The sequence below is a fragment of the Rhineura floridana genome, chromosome 11 (genome assembly GCF_030035675.1).
Source record: "Rhineura floridana isolate rRhiFlo1 chromosome 11, rRhiFlo1.hap2, whole genome shotgun sequence".
Classification (NCBI taxonomy): Eukaryota; Metazoa; Chordata; class Lepidosauria; order Squamata; family Rhineuridae; genus Rhineura; species Rhineura floridana.
In genome coordinates, this window is record NC_084490.1 from 53,015,911 (window position 1) to 53,038,926 (window position 23,016).

At 43.1% G+C, this 23,016-nt stretch overlaps 1 protein-coding gene across 9 annotated transcripts in view; it reads left to right on the forward strand.

Annotated features, from left to right (window-relative positions):
• The window catches only part of SLC4A1 (solute carrier family 4 member 1 (Diego blood group)), a 79,032-nt gene that overhangs the window by 31,268 nt on the left and 24,748 nt on the right, over positions 1–23,016 (forward strand). For all 9 annotated transcript variants that reach the window (XR_009758565.1, XR_009758564.1, XM_061591374.1 and 6 more), the window contains 10 exons: positions 511–688; positions 1,259–1,394; positions 6,044–6,170; positions 7,272–7,350; positions 9,092–9,276; positions 10,185–10,386; positions 12,016–12,234; positions 14,603–14,751; positions 15,005–15,199; positions 20,603–20,779. Coding sequence is in view for 7 of the 9 variants with exons in the window: in XM_061591374.1 (XP_061447358.1) it covers positions 511–688; positions 1,259–1,394; positions 6,044–6,170; positions 7,272–7,350; positions 9,092–9,276; positions 10,185–10,386; positions 12,016–12,234; positions 14,603–14,751; positions 15,005–15,199; positions 20,603–20,779 (1,647 nt within the window). In the remaining 2 variants the exon portion in view is untranslated. The remainder of the gene's footprint in view (positions 1–510; positions 689–1,258; positions 1,395–6,043; positions 6,171–7,271; positions 7,351–9,091; positions 9,277–10,184; positions 10,387–12,015; positions 12,235–14,602; positions 14,752–15,004; positions 15,200–20,602; positions 20,780–23,016) is intronic.

Consider the following 23,016-nt stretch of genomic DNA (forward strand, 5'->3'; position numbering starts at 1 on the left):
ATGCATATATGCATATATGAGGGGAATGAATACATGAGTGAGAATAACATACAAAAAGGTATGAAATGATGAGAAATGGCTTGCAAAAATGTGTACCTTTGTCAAAACTGCCTACAAAAATGTGTTTATTTGGAGAAATTCGCACTAAAATGGTGGAGAATTTTCATGAGGATTTTTTTTAATGCACAATTGCTGTAGAAATGTAGAGAAGTGAATTTAACATTGGAAAAATTAGAAACAGAGAGAACTGAAACAGACAGATCTTTCCGTCCTAGACATGACAGCTTTCTTTAGACACAGCATGGTCTGTGAACAAGATGTGTAATGCCCAGCACAGTGGTTACAGTGGGCCAAAGTCCTCATTACAGGGATAAATTCAACAGGTGAAGCTATTCATCCTCCACACACAGAGGTGTTGAATTTCTGCCTGTTTTGTCATTGTTAAAGAGATCTGAAAGGGGAAGGGGAAAGGTGGCAACCATCTAACAAGGCCTTTGCCATCCTCTCCAGTCATATGTGGAACTTCATGAATTGGTCATGGACAAGAACAATGAGCTTCGCTGGATGGAGGCTTCTCATTGGATCAAGTTGGAAGAGGACTTTGAGGAACTGGGGCACTGGGGCAGACCTCACCTTTCATATCTGAGTTTCCAAAGCCTTCTGGAAGTGCGCAGGGCTTTTACCAAAGGTGAGGAAAGAGCTGGGGAGTTTATGACATTTGAGAACTAAGGAATTGCAGCATTTATGTATGAATTAGCCTTTAGGTTGTATACAGATGATTATTTTGTAGGAGCAAGTATGCTTGCCTGCAACCACCTGCTTCAATTTCCTATTACCCAAATCCTTGCAGAGGAGAACAAAATAAAAATGCCAGAAGATCCAATCATGGCTCTCATGTATCATAAGTTGTTTGGCCCCTAGAACAGATACCCTTGGGATAATTTTGAAGGCCTTGTCCTGGGCCCACACAAAACAGGATTATCTCTCTCAAGACAGTTTAATGTTAATTTTTTTGAAAAGGTATTTTGGAGAAAATGTTTGAATTTCTTTCAACCCATTCATCAACACAAGCACAACCTTGATGAAAGATTCTGGAGTTTTTGCAGCAAGAGGAACAACAATTTAATGGGGTGAGGGGACTGAATAGTTATCTGTAAAGATCCCTAATTATCCTCTTTTATACTTTTGAAATGTTAGCAAATGTATATTCTGAACTGTAAGGTGTTAGCCAGTGCTTTCCCTTTTTCTGCACCTCTAGGAACTATTCTTCTAGACCTGCCAGAAACAAGCCTAGCTGGGATTGCCCATCAAATGATTGACCAAATGATCTATGAAGGGCAGCTCAAGCCAGAGGACAAAGAGGTCGTCTTAAGGACCCTCCTACTTCAGCACAGGTATGCTTCTAAAGCACAGCAAAAGGCAGGGGATGGCCCTTTTTCCTTTCCCACAGCTCCAAATTCAGGAAGAGTGCAGGAGCTTCTCCATGCCATATTTGGCTTTCATGCCACTAAAACGCATAGGAACATAGGAAGCTGCTGGTCCATCTGGCTCTGGCAGAATTGTCTACACTACTGGCAGCAGCTTCCAGGGTTTCAGGCAGGGGTCTCCTGCAGATGTCCAGGATTGAATTTAGAGCTTTCTGCATGCCAGGCAGATAATCACTGAGCTATGGTCCATCCTACAGTGTGATGTGGATAACCTAAGACCCCTTCCTGAGGGTAAAGCAGGACCAGGGGAATATCCCCACAATCACACTGTATTTCTGAGGCCTTGAAAGCTCAGCACAAGTACAGAGATAATCTCTTTGCCAGCACTAGCCACGGGAGGAGGACTGGGACTCATCACACCCATCAGAGTTGAATGCTCACGACGGTGAGAACAGCAATCGAATTAGTGGACAACTGCTTATATGCAGTTCCCAGGAAATCATAAAGCCAGATAAGGGTGCCAGTCAGAGTTATGAGATTCTGTAGTCAATGTTTCTGCAATTAGGATGCCTGGGGAGTATAGACATGCTAGATTTCTTCCCAATTTGAATGTGGTACCAAATTTTCCATTAATTTGCTTATTCTCTACCATTGCAGATCAGACTTTTATGTAGCAATTTTCCATGGCTATAAAATTCCGCCTCTGAAATATTGATATTAAGAACAATAATTGTATAGATAATTCTTTCATTTATTGCGATTTCCTTTTAAAATATCAACATTTCCTTGATACTTTAAGATACCAATATTTCCTCTCAAAATTAAATATCAATATTAATATCAATATTTTTTACAAAGGGGAAAAACAACTGGATTGATAAAAGCAGCGGCTAGCGGACAAAGAATGAACTTGAATTGATACCCACGTGTTAGGTTGACAGGATGCTTCTGAACCAGCACCAGCCAAGGGATCCCATCCCTACTAGGGAGTTGGTATCTCTGTCTTCAGATCTGAAGCACAAGCTCCAATCTTGTACAGAACAGTAACTCCCAACCAGGCCTCTGATTCTATCATTTTGCAAGAAGGGGAAGGAGGAAATGCTCACTGCTCTGTAGATGAATAATGCAAGAGATATTGTGGGGTCAAGAATTCTTATTGCTGATTGGGCACGGCTCTATTTACAGCTGGAGGAGCCTGAGCCAATTCTGTAACGGGAGCCAGGCAATTACATTTTGTACTCTGTTATAGGATGTGAAAGCCTGAGAAATGTCTCTCCTCTCTGCCCGGAGGACTTCCATCTTGCCAATTTTTCCAACATAAAATTGGCCCCTCGGATGTTGCTGTACTACAACTCTCATTATCCCTGGCCATATTCTTCCTGGGGCTGATGTGAGTTGTAGTCCAAAAACATCTGGAGGGCCAAAGATTCCCCACTCCTGTTTTACCCAATCAAAATATGTAGTATGAAGGTTTTTATGTAACACAGTCTTGTCATATCTTCACTTTAGCAAACTTACTTTACACTCAAATCCAGGACGTTTTTCTTCACCTAGAGAGAGCTGCCATCTTCATGAGAGGAGCATACATGACTTTTTGCTTGTCAATTGCTGCTTGCCTTCTCAGATCTAGGGCCCCTCCAGACAGGTGTTTTATTGCAGCTGTATGCTGCAACATATTCTTGACAGAATAATAGTGCATTGGTGGTGGATTTATTCTGCTTTAGCTTGTTCTGCGATGCTTCTCCAATGCTACCTCATTATTGCTGTATGAAGGGGCTATAGCACAAGAGAAGTGGGAGAAAATCAACCAGAACATTGGTGGTATAAAAAGTGATGGGATTTCAGGATGAAGTTATAGGTTATGCACTGATTGGAACTGAAGCAGTGTGACCGCCCCATATTTTTGCAGAGGTAAACAGTATTGAAAGTGGGATTGGGTATGACCGCTGCAACAGCATCATGAGCATCAATAATCATGAATGCACGATAAAAAGTATGCCTGGAGAGGCCCTAATTTGGAGATAACAGAAGCAAGTATATCCTGCAACTCCTGTCCTTTTCACTCAGCTCTGCCCTTGTGGTTGACCTTTTCACGTCTCCCCTCAAACCATTGTGACACTAAAAACTTGCTACAGTTGTAGCACAACCTTCGTGATTGTAAGTTGTTTTAAGTTGTTTTTAAGGATGTGTTTGAGATTGTTGTAACCCGCCCTGGGACCTCAGGTGAAGGGTGGGTAAATAATAATAATAATATGGCCCTGCTTTGCTGAGGATATAAAGGTCAGGAGGAGCAGAAAAAATGGAAGGAAAACCCCATTTTTCCCCATGTCTGTTTTAAAACGTTGCAGAGCAGCACAGTAGTTGAAAAGCCTCCAGTCTCAGCAGTTACGCACTTCAGATCAGCAATGTCCTTATGGTTGCAATTCTACACCCACTTACTTGGGAGTAAGCCTCACTGAACTCAAAAGGATTTACTTCTGTGTAGACACGTTATAGACTTGTGCTGTTACTTCCTTTAACAGCTCTTCATCAGCTGCTGCATTCTACTCTAGGGGTTGCTTTACTGACAGGTGGAAGAGACGTTTTTCCTGCATCCACAAATAGGGAAGTTATGGAAGGGTTTAGGTTGAGCACCACTGGCATGAGGTGGTGATGGACTATGTCACACAAGGCCTTGGGGTGCAGAATGTGTTTGCCTTCAGAAATTCATGCTCTTGGCTAATACAATCAGCAACTTAAAAAAAAAAACACCAATAACTTTTAATACTCTTAGATGGAAAAGACATTTATGAAGCCATTTAAAATATTTTAGTGAATCCCAAAATGCAGACATTCAAAAATATAAATATTCTGACTAATTTAATAAAGGAACCAAGTTGAAAAATTGAGGAAACATCTTATTTCTGTTGGGAGAGACAGGGCTTTAAGGATAGGGATGGGGAGGGGGAAGCGCTGGAATGAACCCAAGTCTGGATGTCTTGTGTGGCATGTTGAGGATACTGAATATTGGCTCCCAAGTCCTCTGACAGTTTCACATGTATCAGTTGTCTGTGAATGAAACCAGTAATATTTATTTATTTATTTATTAAACTTGTATACTGCCCCATAGCCGAAACTCTCTGGGCGGTTTACAATAACTAAAAACAAATACAATTTAAAATACATATTTTAAAAACAATTTAAAACACAATTTTAAAATTTAAAACAATATACAACACATGCTAAAATGCCTGGGAGAAGAGGAAAGTCTTGACCTGGCACTGAAAAGATAACAGTGTTGGTGCCAGGCGCACCTTGTCAGGAAAATTATTCCATAGTTTGGGGGCCACCACTGAGAAGGCCCTCTCCCTTGTTGCCATTCTCCGAGCTTCCCTCGGAGTAGGCATCTGGAGGAGGGCCTTTGATCTTGAACGTAGTGTACGGGTAGGTTCGTATCGGGAGAGGCGTTCCATCAGGTATTGTGGTCCCAAGCCATGTAAGGCTTTATAGGTCAATACCAGCACCTTGAATCAAGCTCGGAAACATAAAGGCAGCCAGTGCAAGTGGGCCAGAATCGGTTTTATATGTTCGGACCATCTGGTCCCTGTTACCAATCTGGCCGTTGCATTTTGCACAAGCTGCAGTTTCCGAACCGTCTTCAAAGGCAGCCCCACGTACAGTGCATTGCAGTAATCTAATTTAGAGGTTACCAGAGCATGGACAACTGAAGCCAGGTTATCCCTGACCAGATAGGGATGTAGTTGGGCCACCAACCGAAGTTGGTAGAAGGCACTCCGTGCCACTGAGGCTACCGGAGCCTCAAATGACAGAGATGATTCTAGGAGAACCCCCAAGCTAGAACCTGCTCCTTCAGGGGGAGTGCAACCCCATCCAGGACAGGTTGGACATCCACCATCTGGTCAGAAGAACCACCCACTAGCAGCATCTCAGTCTTGTCTGGATTGAGCCTCAGTTTATTAGCCCTCATCCGGTCCATTGTCGCAGCCAGGCACTGGTTCAGCACATTGACAGCCTCACCTGAAGAAGATGAAAAGGAGAAATAGAGCTGCATGTCATCAGCATACTGATGGCAACGCACTCCAAAGCTCTGGATGACCGCACCCAACGGTTTCATGTAGATGTTGAACAGCATGGGGGACAGAACTGACCCCTGCGGAACCCCATACTGGAGAGTCCAGGGTGCCGAGCAAGTTCCCCAAGCACCACTTTCTGGAGGCGACCTGCCAAGTAGGAGCGGAACCATTGCAATGCAGTCCCTCCCACTCCCAACTCAGCCAGTCTCCCCAGAAGGATACCATGGTCGATGGTATCGAAAGCCACTGAGAGATCAAGGAGAATCAACAGAGTCACACAACAGAGTCTCTCTCCCGACAAAGGTCATCATACAGGCTGTTTCTGTGCCAAAACCAGGCCGGAAACCTGACTGAAATGGATCCAGATAATCGGTCTCATCCACGAGTGTCTGGAGCTTTATAAATAAATAAAATATTTATTAATTTTAATTATTTACTGAATGCATGCTTGTCTGAAGCCCTAGATATTAACAACTTCTTCTTCCCTCCCTGCTCTCTTTATTGGTTCCTTTCACCCCATATTCCTTTCCCCCCTTTGTCCAGTCACCCTGACGAGTCTGCTTCATTAGGCACTGTTTCTCCTGGGCTGCTGGAACGGACTGATGCCAAAGACTCAGAACAGCCACTTTTGCATGAACAAGAAATTGAGATGAAGACCTTTTCAGAACAGGTAAGGCACCTTTCAGTCATTGCGTTTAGGAGATGGAGAGCATTCATCTCGTGAACACAGTTCCAGGAACTCTGGGGCTTGAACCAGGAATCTCCTGGCATAAGGCTGGAAGCGGTTTGTGTTCCTCTTCAGACACAGAAGGGCACTTACAACCCACTGTCAGCTTGTAAATCAAATGTATTTAATATTTTATGTATGACACCATAAGATATTAGTGTTCTGTCCTCCGAAGAATGAATGCACATCAATCCTCACATCTTCACCCAGAAGCAAGCCCCTTGAGGTCATATTTAGGGTTGCAGCCTGCATCTGTAAAAGCTGCTCTGTTTTTAAGGAAGGGAGAGCACAAAGATATATGTAATCTGAAAGCAGATTTCTCTTCCAGCTGTTATTACTTGCATTTTTAAAAAGAAAAACTGATGCAATATTTTAAAAAAACAACCAAGAACACCACACATAGCAGATCTTCAAATATGTGCTTTGGATTTGGAATTAACATTAGACCAGAGGAATAAATGACTGAAAATTCTAATTCAGTCATGAAAATTAAGACATCTTATTTCTTTGAGTCTCCGTTCTGAAGGAAGCAGCTAGGGATGAAGGAAATTCAGTTCAGTTCATATTGAAAGCCTAATCTATAAAATCCACACTTTCCAAAACAATATGAGAACTGAAACACAGCCATCCTTCTAAATTCATACTTATCCAAATTTTGCTACGCAGTTCTCCAACCAGTGTTTACAAATATATACAGTATATATTATGGGAAAGTGTACATTAACATGTATATATTAGTGCATATAACATTAAAACTGCATTATATTAGGAGAAATTGCTTGCAAAATGTGTAATTAGTCAACACTGCATACAAAAATGTGTTTATTAGGACAAATTCACATTAAAATTATGAAGAAATTTCATGAGGATTTTTTAAAGCAAGATTTGCAAATTGCTGCAGAAATGGGGAGAACTGAATTTAAGATTGGAAAAAGGAGAAACTTAGAGAACTGTATTTGGGAGATCCTTCTATCCCTAGAACTTGAGCTGTGTTACCCTGCCCCCATGGCCTTGAGGATTGACTGTTTATTTCTCTTTTTTTAGGAAGAGTCAAGTAGTGGTTTTAAGAAACAGCTTTTAGATAAGATCCAGCCTGATGCAGAAGCCACACTTGTCCTGGCTGGTAAGTACTTTTAACATGCTCAGCAGCACCATTAGCGCTGGACTATGGGACCCTCACAGCCCTGGGCCCCTCAAATGACACCAGAGAGCCAGTGGCAGCAGTGTGCACTAAGAAGGGTTAGTGCCATACCACCCTGGAGGCTCCAGTGTGGTGCCCACCATTCTAATTAAAATAATTTCCCCCAGGGCAAGAGTGGCAGCAAGCTGAGCCAATCAGATGCCACCTTTGGGGCTCTTGTGGGGCCAATGAGAGCACTAGACCAGTGAGGGGAGGCAAGATAAGCTACACCTGCTGAAATACCCTTTTCAAAACAACTATTAAAAGTGCAGGAGCTGTGTCCTCTTTTGCATCTGACCAACCCAGGTCCACAGAGGCCCAAATGGATTGGTATAGGCATGGACGACTAGAGGCAACAGGAAATGGCAAGAGTAGCTATCACTCAGGCCTGATTGTTCATAACATTTTATAGGGAACCAAGGTATGTAAGAAGCAATCAGCCCTCAGAGGCAGGGTTAATAGGGAAACCACAGAGAGGCCACTTTTCTGTAACCCATGTCTGTGCCTGAGGACAGGAATCCTTAGGAGGAATCTCTAGCAATGAAGTATGAATTCAAGGCTGCCTGGCACTAGCAGAATTTCTACTAGGATGCAAAACAAGAGGTGCTTCCAGATGACCTGTTTACTGAGCATTCATCCTGACCTGTTTGCAGGGAGATTAGACAGGATGGGCTATTTAATGAGCGTTCACTCTGATTTATTTGTGGGGATGCTAGATTATGTTTAGCAAAGCAAGTGTTATCCCACACTTTCCAGTGCATTTTCTGGTCACTTTCCTTATCACAAAAAGTCTGATCTTTGGAGGGAAGCAGGTTTGTTGCACAAAACCTCCCAATCAACTATAATTGTGCAGCCTGAATTTGCCAGTATGTTACTGAACCCCATCCAAAAACAGCAACGGTCTGGAATTTCTGAAAGTTTGTCTCAAAGGCGACTTTCTCAGAGGTTCCCAGATATTGAAAGAGGAAAGAAGGAACAGTGAATTGGGCCTAGGGCCTACTTGTTTCTCCTCAGTAGTATGTAGAACTACCTTCTTTAACCACACAAGACTAGTATAAGCATTTCTTTGCTCACATCCACATCTTTCTTCTTACTTCCTTTTCTCTTGTTTTTAAAAAGAAAATTAAAATTTCAAAAATATTAAGCAGACTCACAATGTCTGTCTAGGGTGGCCTGAGACATTTTGGTGTTTGAGATGGAAAATATCAAAAATATGTTTCTTCCTGTTGCTACAAATATATAAATGGAAAAAAGCCCTGACAATTTTCCACAGTTTCATTTTGCCCCAATTTACTGCCCTAATGATAGGGCTGGTCCTGATTCAGGCCAATATGGGATATAATGTAACTTCTTCCTTCTACAAGATGTATGCTAATCTAGCAAGTTTGGGAGGAAGGGGTATCTTCTGGTTCTTGCCATCTTGTGCATTTTGGTAGGGGGAGCCATGTTTGTCCCTGGCAGAAACGCTGCTTTGCTTCTCTATCTGGCTTGTCCAAACTTTATTGCAAACTTTGCTCACTTTGCTATCTCTCATTTTCTTCCCTTATCCCTATTCTCTTCCCCTTCCCTTTGCCTCTGCTTGGGTCCCTTCCCTTCCTGCCCATGGTTTGCATTTCCCTTTCTCTCTGTTTTTCTGTGGCAAGCCTCCCAAATGATGCCTCATACCCATCCATCCTCCCTTCAGGCTGTGCCACCATTGTGGAACGTCCCACTCTGGCCTTTGTACGCTTGAAGGATGCCGTAGAGCTGGACTCTGTCCTGAAGGTCCATGTACCTGTCAGATTCCTTTTTGTGATTCTGGGCCCAAATAACCCTGGTACCAACTACCATGAGATTGGGAGAGGAATCTCAACAATGATGTCTGAAAAGGTAAGTTGGAATCTCCCGTAACTTCAGTTACTCAAGGAAGAAATGGAATCTTCTTCCTCAGAAGTGTTTAAGAAGGGACTGCCAGGGGTGTGATCAACAACTAGAAGCCCAGTTAGGTGTAGGCCCAATGCTGATTTCTGATCTGGGTTAGTGGGGTTTCTTCTGGCAGTGTCCAGGGCAAAGAAGTTGTGTAGACATGAGTTAGGATTCAGCTTCTGAAGGGCTGCTTCCCTGCAGAAGGTAAGAAGGACAGAAGTCAAAACCTAGAGAAGCCTGGTTCGGCTGGCCTAGACTGAAGAGATCAAAGGTAATCCTGTCATTTTGCTGTTCCACTCTTCCTAATGGTAGGGCCAAGAATAGCCAGGAATAAGACTGAACTGATCAAGGGATAGTTATGATTCGTAGCATTCATATAGTGCTTTCAGTGTTTGAAATGCTTCACGAAAGGGGTCGCCAGCATGGTGCCTGTGGGGATAATGGCACTCTTGAGGCTTTCCCCTGGTGCTCTCAAAACCTCCGGTTTCCCTTGCTCCCCTCCTTTGTCATGACTCACGTGGTAGCAAATAGTTACCTTTCTCTCCCTTGAAAAGTACATAGAGGTAGAATTCACCTACATCCACCCATTCACTAGAATATGGTAGATAGAAGCATTCTAGAAAGGGAGGAGCTCATCTTCTTGTTGCCTGCTCAGCTTAACTCTTCAGGGAGGACAGAAGTGTTAAGTAGTGTTTTAAAGTAAACTATGTGCATCCAGCCATGTGCCAGAAGCCATGTCAGCACTGGTACCTCACCATGCGGGATGCAGGAAGATCCTGTGAAACGTCACCCCCAGGGGCTGCCCTTCTATGAACCTCAAAAGACAATACTGCCTCCCTGAGTCTCCATGTTTTTCCTTCTTACCTGACTAGGTATTCCGCCGTGACTCCTACTTGGCAGAAAGAAGGGAAGACCTGGTGAAGAGTGTGGAGGAGTTCCTGGACTGTTGCATTGTCCTCCCACCCTCTGATATCCAAAGTGAAACACTCCTCAAGACATTGTTGCCAGTGCAGAAGGAGCTCTTACGGAAGAGGTACCTGCCAGCAGAGAAAACTGAGCTCGTAAAAGAGCTAGGTATGTATGGCTCAGTATGTGAAGATCTGCAAGAAACTTTGCCTGCTGACTACCAAGCTTCAAGGGTTAGAGGAGGGGCAATAGCTTGTATTTATTTATGGAGTTGACATACAGATGGGGAGAAATTCAGTTCAGTTTGCATTTAAAGGCGAGCCTATCACTTCACACTTTCCAAAAAAAATACACAAACCGAAACATGGACATCCTTCAAAATTATCCAAATTTTGTATTGGACGTTGTAAAACACAGATTGTACAAGTTATGTGTGAAACAAATACATACACTGTAGAATTCAGCTTCATGGCCAAGGACACTGCCTGTCACAACTTGTTAAGCTTGCAAAACATTCTCAGATTCTTCCTTCAATAGCACGGGTGTAATCCCATGTGTTGGACTGCAGTGAGGACATGATGGAGAATATGTGAGGAGGTCTCAGAAGCTAAGAAGGATGATAGTGGGAGAAAGGATGTCCAGATGGAGTGATAAAAAAGGATTTCTGGTTGTCAGAAAGTGGGGGTTCCTGACCTTGCATGGCTTTGCTCCTGGCCATGATTTTGCAGAATTATGCAAAACAAGCAAACATATGCAATTTAGAAAGTTCACAGGACATGAAGTACCATGGCACAGATTGTTTTTAATGCAGCCTTGACAGAAAACCCTCTGCACATGCTCAGTGGCACACATATTATTATTTCACATATTATGGGACTCAGCCTGATCACAGCAAACAATTTTTGGCACTGCGCTCTGGCTCAAAGCAATCTCTGCCAGTCCCTCCAGTTACTGCAGACATTGCAGGGTTGGCATAAGCCCCTTGGGCAGCCGCCAGGACCCACTGCTGATGCCTGTCTTGCCCCCCCTCCAGCATTTTTCTGCCTCAAATTGGTGTTCATCCGGGACAGACTTTATGGGAAATTAAAGGGGTGGCTAGACCCAGCTGCCCAACACTGCTTGGAGAGCTATGGCTGCAGCCAGGTAAATGCACTGATAGAAGGGGAGGCCCAATAGAGGACACTTTGCCCAGGCCCCCCCCCCCAAAAAAAAATCTGGAGCCAGCCTGGAGCCAATATTTCCTGAAGGCAGGGTTGGGAAATAGGATCTGGCCAGCGGTCCGGATCCTTATCTTCCCCCACCAAGCTAAGTTTGGCAGGTGGGTAAGGTTGACCATCTGTCAATCACATGATGTCACAATGATATCAGGTTTGAAATTAACCATGCGGGCGCAAGCACACCATGTGTGGGGCTTTGAAGCTTCAACAATCACACTTTAAAGCTGATTGTTGGGGCTGAAAACCCCTTTTTGGCCCAGCCTTGTCTTTACCTGCTCCACCCCAGTTGTCATGTATGATGCCAGGTGTGCGGCGGGTGGGCGTGGCTTGGCCAAAACAACCTCACAGATCAAATGTGGAGGCCTGGCGGACCTAATTAGGTCTGTGGGCCACAGGTTCTCTTCTGCTTTTTTGAGGGTATTTTACATGATTTTGAACAAAACTCCAGAACCACGTAACCAGAACAGTTGTTCACAAAGAATGAGGCTGATGTCCTGATTGAGGCCCGCTGTGAAAACCAGCCCCTTTTCCTTGTACTCATTCAGCCTTCTCATTGCCTGTGTCCTTCTGTCTCATGCAGAGCAAGAACTGGAAGCCCAGACCCTCAAGGCAGAAGATGATGATGACCCCTTGCGCAGGACGGGCAGGCCTTTTGGGGGGCTGGTGAGGGACATAGAACGCCGGTACCCCAAGTACCTCAGTGATATCACGGATGCTCTCAATGCTCAGTCTCTGGCTGCCGTCATCTTTATCTACTTTGCTGCCCTTTCCCCTGCCATTACCTTTGGAGGCCTTCTGAGTAAGAGAGCTAGAGCTACTCGCTGCACGCTGACAAATAATCACAAACTGGTGATCAGTGGGAAAGTACTGTTACAAAAAATGCAGAAGGTTTTGCCTCAAACTGGGGTTCCTGACAGCTTGGCACCACTTCCCCTCTTGAGTCTCTGCTGGACAAAACAGGATAGGTAGAGAATAGCGTGAAACTTCCCAGCAGGGTCTTCTTTACAGGGTCGTTTGTTTTCTCCAAGCCTTTCCCATATGTGGGTGGGGCTCGATCGCATGAACAACAACCAGAAAATTGTGCAGGGGAAAGGCTACTTCCATGCCTTGCTTGCTTATTTATTTACCATTATACCAATAAGTGATGCTCAAAAATAACGCACATGAAAAGCAAACAGAAAAAAACAATTTAAAGCAAAAAAAGTCTGTTTAACTTTGGACCACAAACACTCCTTTGCTACTCTAGTTTTCAACCATGTAAAAGATATTTAGTGACTTTTTAAAAAAAATGGTTAGAATCGGATGTTGGTAAATGAATCTTAAGCAAAATCCTGATGCAAATGGTGATTTGGAGCGCTTGCCCCCCCTCTCAAGTCAGTCACTGGCCAAACAAACAAAATGGGAGAAGTGGAATCTCTGATTTTGCAGTTGTCCATTGAAACAGACAATTCTTTGTAGAATACATACTTTGGATTATGCGGAGGTTTAGTTGTCTTGTATAATGTTATACCCACAGGGCTGGTGCAATGTAGCACACTGCCTGTAACTGCTGCCACCTGCCACCTTCCTCCTCCCCTTATGTGTTCCCCACCAAAGCCTTTATCTCCTCCTCCACTCCCCTCATTGCCTACTCCTCCTTCCTCCTCCATCTCCTGCCCCCTGTCACCTCCCTGCTCCCACTCCTTCTGCTGTCACTGCAGCCATCTCCAGTCTGGGGCCATCTTCTCCCCTCATTGCAGCAGTCTGAGGAAGGGGTCCTTCCTTGGAGTGAGGTAGCCATGAAAAATGGCTGAACTGCTACCTCACTGCTGCCAAGTTGGCAAACTCTGTTTAGAGTTTAATCGTCTCTGTTAAACTGTAATAAAAGTGAGGAGTGGTGGGCCTGGAGAGTGCTTTTAGAACACTATTGGCCGCATATTTGCAGTGGTGTTCCACAGCAAGCAAGCAAGTGGGCAGGCAGTGGTTGAGGTGGCAGCAGCCACAGCAGGTTGCTGAGTGGTAAGCTGGCTGCTGGCCACCAGCTGCAGAATTGATAGCAGTGAGGCCAGGCGGCGGGGGAGCACCAGTATGTGTTTCATCATACGTCATTATAAGGTTTTCCCTGTATGCCCAACCCAGGTTTCAGGTGCATCCCTTAGGCTTGGCTTCCTTAGAATGAAGGTCACTGGAGACAGCTGGCATTTCTTTGATATACGACTTATTATTTATTATAAGGGTGAGCATGAGATGGAAGACGCATAGCATTAATACTTCAACAGATCTTGTTCATCAGATTTCTAGGGGGCTCCTCAATACCAGTGGTGGTTGGTAGCTCCATATCAGTGGGGCAGTAGAATCCACTCCAGGTTTTAGTTCAAACTTTCAAGGAGTTGAAACTCCTTGAAAGTTTGGACTAAACCTGGACTGGACTCCACTGCCCCACTGACATGGATCCACCAGCCGCCACTGCTCAACACCGTAGCATTGGTTTCTCACAGACAGCAAGTTGAGCCTCTGTGTCAGTCCCAGTTCCAGGACTGCTAGGTTATTGCTATCTTTCACACACACAGACACCTTGATTATATCACCCCCGGCCAAGGGAGGGGGGAAGAATAACAAAGACATACAGGTTTCTGCATACCGTGCAGAAAGATCTCCAGATATTTAGTTTCTGTAGCAACTTATTGCCCTTGCTTACATTACAAAGCAGATGCTTAATAGACCTGGCTATTTACTTAACAAGGAAGCCGGCTTGACCATTTTAGCATTCCCCCCATTTTTAAATTTTCTTTTTTTTTGCACAATCCCATTTTACAGCTTTAAAATCCCAGGACTGAGGACCAGCAAAACCGATGCAGTCAAACCTCAAACTCATTACAATAGTTACAGATAGAGATGGAAGGCATTTTTTTAGAGGGCTTGAAGTTGTTTGAAAGATGGCATGCTGCTCATGGTGTGTCTGCTCATGTCACTTTCATCTTTGATAAGCAGGTTTTTGTTTTGTTTCAACACTGGGACAAAAGAAATAAGAATGCATCTTGAGAAGTTAAACTTCTCTAAAGACAAAGCATTGTCTGTCTTCAGCTCAAAAATTTTAAGTGCTCTTACTGGCATGCCAGATATCCGAGTTGCATAGTGGAGAAGACAAGGGGCCCAGCTTTCTTCCTAACATCTGCTTTTTTTTCCAGGTGAGAAGACTGAAAAGCTGATGGGAGTATCCGAGCTTCTGCTCTCTACAGCAGTCCAGGGTGTCTTCTTCTGCTTGCTTGGAGCTCAGCCTTTGCTTGTGCTTGGCTTTTCTGGCCCCCTTCTGGTTTTTGAAGAAGCCTTTTTTAAGGTAGGATTCTTGCTATAAATCACATCCCTGTTGAATCATTACTTGACTCCACCATTGAAAAGGTACTTAAATCAGGTCCGTTTACTCCACCCTCCAAATCAATTTATGTAACCGAGGTGACAGTCTGTCACCACCATTCGTTCATTACCATTAGACGTAGTGATGACCATTAGCTTAGTTTGTTTTTAAAGCAGGATAGACACATTTGAAATGAATGGAAGATAATTCACCCTACCCATTTCTCTCTACACAGTTTTGTGAGACAAACGGGTTGGAATACCTTGTGGGGAGAGTCTGGATTGGCTTTTGGCTTATAATCTTGGTGGTGCTGGTGGTGGCTTTTGAGGGCAGCTTCCTGGTACGTTTCATCTCCCGCTACACCCAAGAGATCTTCTCCTTCCTCATCTCCCTTATCTTCATCTACGAGACTTTCTACAAACTCTTCAAGGTAACATGGCTTGTGTTCTGTCTGCCTCCCTTCCTACAGGGTATTGCTTTTTTGAGACAGCTACTTTGCTGGTGCAGGGGACAAGACCTGTGAGGCAGTGGTGAAAATCTGCTAAGATGCCTTGGCAATGCCTGAGTACTGAACTGTACATAGTACTTCTCCTCCATTGTCTCACATGCGGCTTGACTTCCTTTGCGCCAGAATGCTGGCTGCTATTGTGAGATAGATTTTGTGTCTCAAGTTCTGAGCAGGGGGTATAAAAATGTTCCATTTTCAGGTTTTCATGTTATCTTCAACTATGTCTGTAGCAAGCTTCAGCTTTCTCTGTATTGTGTAAGGCCTTTTATGTGCTGCAGAAGATTTTTTTTATGTCCCTGCCAATTTAGGAAAACTCAGGCCCAAATTACAGGCTATGAGGAAGTCACGGCTGCTGCCATCTCACCTCTCCACTTTGGATTTTCCCAATACCGTTTTGTTAAAGAAGAAGCATGATATGCTGACATCATGCTCTGTTCCCACCTGCCTCACTCCATTTCAGAGTATGATGATGGCATGTCATGCTTCTTGTTTAACTACACATTATCTGGGAATAGGGATGGAAGAATCTATCAATTTTGGTTCCCTCCATTTTTCAGTTTTCCAATCTTCAGTTCTCCACATTTCTGCAATGTTTTAATCATGAAAATTCTTAAGCATTTTAGTGCAAATTTCTCCTAATAAACACACTTTTGTATGCACTTTTAACTAATGTACACATTTTTTCAAGCACTTTCACCTAGTATGGTGGATTTTTGTATGTTGTTTCCACCAATATATTCATTTTTATGCACATTTCCCCCTAACAGATGCATTTTTTGTAAACATTGGCTGGAGAACTGCATCACAAAATGGGATAACTGTGAATTTCAAAGGATGGCTGTTTCAGTTCTCATATTGATTCAGAAAGTGTGAATTTGATAGTTTTTACATTAAATGAGGACTGAATTGAATTTCTCCCCTATACCTGTTGGGGAGGCAAGGTGTGAAGAACAGCAGCTGTGTTTCATGTTAATTGTGTAGTTTGATCCTCAAACATCACCTGCCAGAAATTTGAGACCTTCCTCCATGGCCCTGATCTCCATGCTATTGTTTTGGGTTATCAAGTGAGAGACAGAGCTTTTTAAGTGGTGGTGCTGAGTTTCTCAAAAACGCATCCCCACAGGCCCCAAGTCAAAAGTTGAAAGTATTATAGCAAATATATATTGCTTTATAGTTGCTCCCTGTGGTGCCTATCACTTTTATTCCCATTTTATAAATGGGTGAAAACCAAGACTGGGAGGCATAAGCATTTATCCAAAGCCATCCACTAAGTCCAAAAGTGAACAACGTATCTCTCACATGCATGGATAAATAAATAAATAAGGAAATGTGCTGTTGTAGATTCAGTTGATCGGACTATATATTACTGTGTTTCTGCTCTCAGTCTCAGCTTGTAAAACTGCTTTCCCCCCTCCTCTGCTCCCATTTCTTTTTACCATGTATAACTACGTATTGTTGTTGTTATTGGAGTTTGTGACATGTACCACAGTCTCCTCCTTCTGAGAATTGCAATAGGTAATCGCTCGTTTATCCCTCTGTTATGATAACCCATTGGTCACAGGAAGTGAGGCTGCCAAGACATGGTTTCTATAGAAACTGAAGAAAGGAGGGAGGAATGAAAACGTGTAGGAAGAAAAGAGAGTAAAATGGAGCTCTTCCAAATGAGTTTAGCTCTGAATTACCCTATCAAGGAATTGAACTGGGGTGGACTAAGTGCTTCTGGAGATGAGCCTTTAGGAGGCAGATGTTTGAAGGAGGAGATGAAGGGCCAAAAGAAGCAGAAATATCAGGTGAGGGCCTAAGGACAAGCAAGTCCTTAGCAGTATGGCAGCCATCATAATTCATGCAGAATCACAGATTGTGACATGCACGCTGAGGCACAAGGAACGCCAGCACAAATGCAGGGAGATAGACAGGCCATCAAAAAACTTGGTAGACCAAAAGAAGCCAGCTGAGGGCTTGGCTTCACAAAGGAGCAAAGAGGAAGTTGCAGTCCTCAAAATGTTGCTGTCTTGAGACTGCAGCTTCCGTCGTATTGGTTTCCTTCCATAATCACCCTTGGATACATCTGCAAGGGGTGGTTTTCAAGGATTGGATACTGTCTTTTGACTTGGGAGGCAGGGGTGCTGAGGGCTGGGAAAACATTAGTGGAGGGTGGAAACTAGGGTCGGGGAAAAAGATTAATTCCGTTTGTATTTAAAGCCAATTTTTTCAAATTTCACACTTTCCGAAACAAACACAAGAACCGAAACATAGCCATCCTTCGAACGTCACATTTATCCGAATTTTGTGATGCAGTTCTCCAACCAAGCGATGTTTATTAAAAACTAGGCCACCAGCTGTAACCACTCCTGGACAGATACGATCTGGCCATGGTGACCCATGCTGTGGTAGCCTCCCACTTGAATTACCTCAGTATGTTGTGAGAGGGGCTATCTTTGAAAATGGTTCAGGCTCTTCCATTACTGTAGAATGCAGGGGCTAGAATTTTCTTTGGATCACATCTTGCCAGTTTTAAAAGAATTTTTCTTGGTTGCCTGTTCATTCCCAAGCTCCTTTCAAAGGTATGGTACTTACCTTCAACGTTCTAAACAGCGTGAGACAAGGGATGGGGGAGAAATTTGAATCCGTTTGCATTTAAAGCTGAACCTACTTAATTTGCTCTTTCTGAAACAATATGAACTGAAACACAGTTATCTTTCAAAATTTGCGCTTCTCTGAATTTTGAAATGCAGTTCTCCAGCCAAACAATATGTACAAAAATAGTTAAGCTATGTTTTTATTGTATTTTTTATGTTTTTATTGTATGGTGGTGGTTTTTTAACTTCTTCTAAGCCGTTTGGATTTTTAACGAAATGGTGTACACATATATTTTATAAAGGAATAAATAAAAATGCATATACAGGGGTAAAGTGTGCATAAAATGCATATATTTTTGAAAAGAACATTCAAATATGCATTACATTGGGGTGATTGCTTTGTAAAAATGTGTATATTAGGTAAAACTGTATACAAAAAAGGGATATTAGGAGACATTTCCACTAAAATGTTGATGAATTTTCACAATGGACTTACACACACACATACCATACTGATGTGGAAATGTAGAGAACTGAACTTAAGATTCAGGGAGGGAGGAAATGAGAAAGTGGGAGAAACCAAATTGACAGATTCCCTATCCCTGCTTGGGACCCAAGAACCTGAAGAAGCCCTTCTCCCATTCCAAACTGCCCACACTTAAAGGCTTTGGCCAATGCTTCTCTCTCAGTCCTTCCTCCTTTGGAGTTGAAGTAGATGTCACATAGGGAGAGGAGCTTCTTTGGTTCTGATGCCCAGGTTATGGAATTGCCTCTCCCAGGAAGGCTTGCCTAGCGCCAGTCTTAGGTGCTAGACAAAAAGCCCTGTTAATTCACCTAGGTATTTTAAGTATTTTAAAGGTGTTTTAAGTATGATACAGCTGTGAGCTTTTATTTGCTGCTTTTATTTCTGAATTGTAATGGGCTCATATTTTTAATTCTTGTACTGTCCTGAACCACTGTGGAACCATTTTAATTTTTTTGATAAAGGGCATTATATAAATATTTTGAGAGCCAGTGCGGTGTAGTGGTTAAGGTGCTGGACTACGACCTGGGAGACCGCAGGTCCCCACACACCCATGAAGCTGACTGGGTGACCTTGGGCCAGTCACTGCCTCTCAGCCTTAGAGGGAGGCAATGGTAAACCACCTCTGAATACCGCTTGCCATGAAAACCCTGTTCATAGGGTTGCCATAAGTCGGAATCGACTTGAAGGCAGTCTATTTCCATTTTTATAAATATTTTAATTAAACACATAGATTTCCATGTGGGTGGTTTAAAAAAAGTTATAGACTGGAGCATTGTCTTGATGTTTTGTGTCAGGTTTAAAAAAGCATGATAAAGGCCAATTTGAATAGCCCTTCTTAGGGGAAGAGACCAAGGCTTGGGGTGCAGTCCAACTAGTATTTGTGCCTGGCTGGGGGGAGTTGGATGTGGCAGATCCCTGGCTGAGCTGGCATGCTCCCAGCATCGCTGTGCTCTGCCAGCAGAAACCCCTCGTCCTAGCTTAGCTGCAGCACCACCGGGACCCTGCCAGCTCAGCTGAGGATCCACCAGGGAAGCCCAGCCCAGTGGATGGAGAAGGCCCCAAAACAGGGTATTCTGGGGGCATGGTGGAGGAGCAGCCATGGGGGGGAACCTACGTGCCATCCTCATGTTTGGGGCACTCCCTTGGGTCCTGATCCATGCAACATTTCCACCAGGCAATAGGTCAGCAGAGTAAAATAATTTTAAGGCTGGTCAATGGGGAATGCTTACTCCCCTGTAGAGGTATTTGCAGGAGCTGGATTTTGTTTTTCCAGCTTCCACATGTGGCTCCCAACTGAGCTGGCATTCAGCCAGCCTGGTGGCTCCTGAATGGGGAGTGGATGCCTTGGAGCTTCTTGCTGGCTCCCCCCCCAACCACCACCCCCTCCGGCTTCCCATGATTTGGATTGCTCTGCCTGTCAGGCTTGATCTACACACATGTAGCAGGATGAAGTGGTGCCCTGCTGAGGTGGTAGAATGAACTGCAGCACTGCAGCTGGAGGGCCATCTTTTTGAATGCTTTTCTATTTTTAAAAAAATCCCCTGCAAATAGAAAAGTCAGCATAGCAGGTAAAGGACTGTGCTTGAGCTTTTCTGCCATACTCTTACACTGCTGCTGTAGATGTAGATCCTGCCTGAAATATCAATCCAATCCTATTTATTTCTTTTATTTAACAACATTTATATATCGCTTGATTATAAAAAATCTCTAAGGGGTTACAAAAAAAGTTAAAATTATCAATAAAAACAGTTAAAAAAGTAATTAGAAGCATTTTTAAAACAATGTAAACAGCAATAAATTAAATTTAAATTAGCAACAGACTAAATTTAAATTAGGCCTGGTCTGTACATGCAACAGAATGAGGTGATAGGGTTCTGAGGTAATAGAATGGGCAGTATCATTTCAGACTACAGGAGGAAGGGCACTTCTTTTCCTTTTTACGTGACGAGGATTCAAAATGGTATCCCCTGCCTGCATTCTAAAATGGTACAGTCAACTCTACCACCTCTTCCTGCTGCATATGTAGATTAGGTCGACTCTTAGACCTTTTTGAGGCATAAGGGAGTAGGGTTAGGAATTATTTTGCTTTATGCAACCACAATAGGATATGGGTGGGGTGTAGGCAAGTGTGTGCTATTTTTGGTTGGTTGTGTTATAAATTGACTTGAGTCCTTCCCCTCTTCCTGCCTAGTCCATTCTAACACATCCACCCTCTTACAGATTTTCGAGAAACACCCCCTGAAGCTAGAATATATAAACAGCACTCAGATTGGAGATGAGGATCCAAAAATACCTCTACCCAACACTGCCCTGCTCTCCCTTGTCCTCATGGCAGGAACATTCTTCATCGCTTTCTTCTTGCGCAAATTCAAGAACAGCAGTTTCTTTCCTGGCAAGGTAAATCCTGCATTGCACTCGAGTGAAACAGGACTTCTGTATATTTTGGGACCTTGGAAGGGAAGAGTGTAAGCCTATGCTTGCACACATCAGTTTGGTTTGTCTCTGTATAATGACCAACCTATAGCTGGGATGAATAGAATTGGGTGGACTGCACACTGAAACAGCGGGATACTGGGAGAAAGTTTTTGATTAACAGTTTGATTTAGAATAACTGGGGCTTCGCTGTTGTTCCCAGAGTATCTACAATATTAAATATAAAAAGTAACAAATAGGGCTGCAATGTTTAATCAATTGGATTAATCAATTTATAACATGCCAAGTAATCAAGAAACAGATTTTAGATTTTTGTTGTTATTATTTTTAATGCAAGTATTATGTATGGCAGGCTCCATCTTTTAAGAGGCATTCCCTCTCACATTAGACATAAGGAGACATAAGGGGGAATTCTAAGATGAGACTTTCTGCAATAGATATGTGCATTATCTAAAACCAAAATGTGGTTTTTTTTTCATATGCAAATTGATGCGGTTTTTCAGAGCAATCCTGAGTTATGGAAACTGGTGTAATTTACACTGGCTTAAATTCAGCTGGCATAAAGTACGCCAGATCCAAACTCATTAAGGAGCGAGGCTACTGCTGGCTGAGCTAGCCCAAGCCTGACAGAGTTTGACTTACACCATCATTTTTGCCTGTGTAAATTCAACTGGGGTGCCAGGTCAGATGTCCTGCCCAAAGCTGAGGAACACAATCTCACACAGTTCTGTGAGTTTTTCTCTTAAAATTTTTTTTTATTAATTTTTTTAATAAAAATGATCAAACAAAAGCAAGGTCACAGAGTACAATTATCCAGTTTACAAAATATTAGGAGATTTATATTTTACTCTCCTGAGCAATTACAGTTAGTCATGAATGATGCCTCCTTTGTCGTGCATTACTTCATAGTCACAGAAATCAAGTTCTCTGACTTAAATACATAACTGCACCACAAAGAGAAATGAGTAGTGGGTGGGGAGACAGTGGGCAAAGTTCTATTGACATATGCCAAAAAAGGGTACCATGTGTCATCAAATTTATCTCTGCATGATTGGTCTCTGATAGCACGTCTGTCGTGCATTAATTTTTCGGAGACTGCTATGTCCCACACTCTATACAACCACCATTTCATGGTGAGATTCTCAGCTTTTTTCTTAAAAGTAATTTCCATGTGAGCGGCTGCCAAGAGCAAAACCACTAGGTTCATCAAGATGGTCAGTAAGCGACAAGAGGGCAAATGCTGATGTAGGAATCATTAACTGACCAGTGATGCCAGAGATTGTGCTAAATACCATTGACCAGAATCTTTTGATTGGTGTGCAATCCCACCACATATGGTAGAATGAACCTACTGTGTCACAGCCTCTCCAACAGAGTGGTGAGAGAGTTGAGTTGATATGAAATAGTTTTAAGGGGGTCCAGTGCCACTGTAGGAATACTTTAAGAGTTGCCTCTTGGATCTTAGCTGAGGGTGTTTTAAGAGGTGGTTTTGACCTTATTTGCTGCCATTGCTGGTTATCTATCTCTGTCCCAAGTTCATCTTCGCATTTCATTCTCAGACCATTGGTGTCTCCCATGGTAGCATTGATTAATGCTCGATAAAGGAGTGCTGCCATCCCTTTTGGGTCATGATCTGAGCTGGAGCAAAGATGTCCGTATACAGTAAGGGAGCGGTGGACTTTTGTTTCTGTTAAGTTTGCAGGCTAACGAGCATACTTAGACAAGATGGAACCAGTTAAATGGAAGATTCTCCAGTTTGTCTCGCAACATTGTTTCTATTATAGGCTGACCGCTCACAAATAGGTCCTGTATTCTATATAAGCCTTTCTCCTCCCACCCTTTCTATTGGGCATATTTATCGATATTTCTGAATTCTGGCAAGTCTAGAAAAGGGGTGAGAGGAGAGAGTGAGGGAGCTAAAATCTTCTCCCATTGTTTCCAGACTAGGAGGATTGTTTGGAGAAATGGATTTTCTATTTGTTTGAGCTTCAGCCACAACACTGTTAAGAAGGGCAATGCCCGAATTGTTGGGGAAGATTTTTCAGTCTCCATTGCTATCCACTTTATATCTTTAGTATTAGGGATAATATGGGACAGTTGTTTGCACTGAAATGAGTCATAATAATTAATAATAAGTTGGAGACACCAAGGCCTCCCTTGCTTCTGGGTCTAAAAACTGCCAAGGAACGTATGCTGCTGCA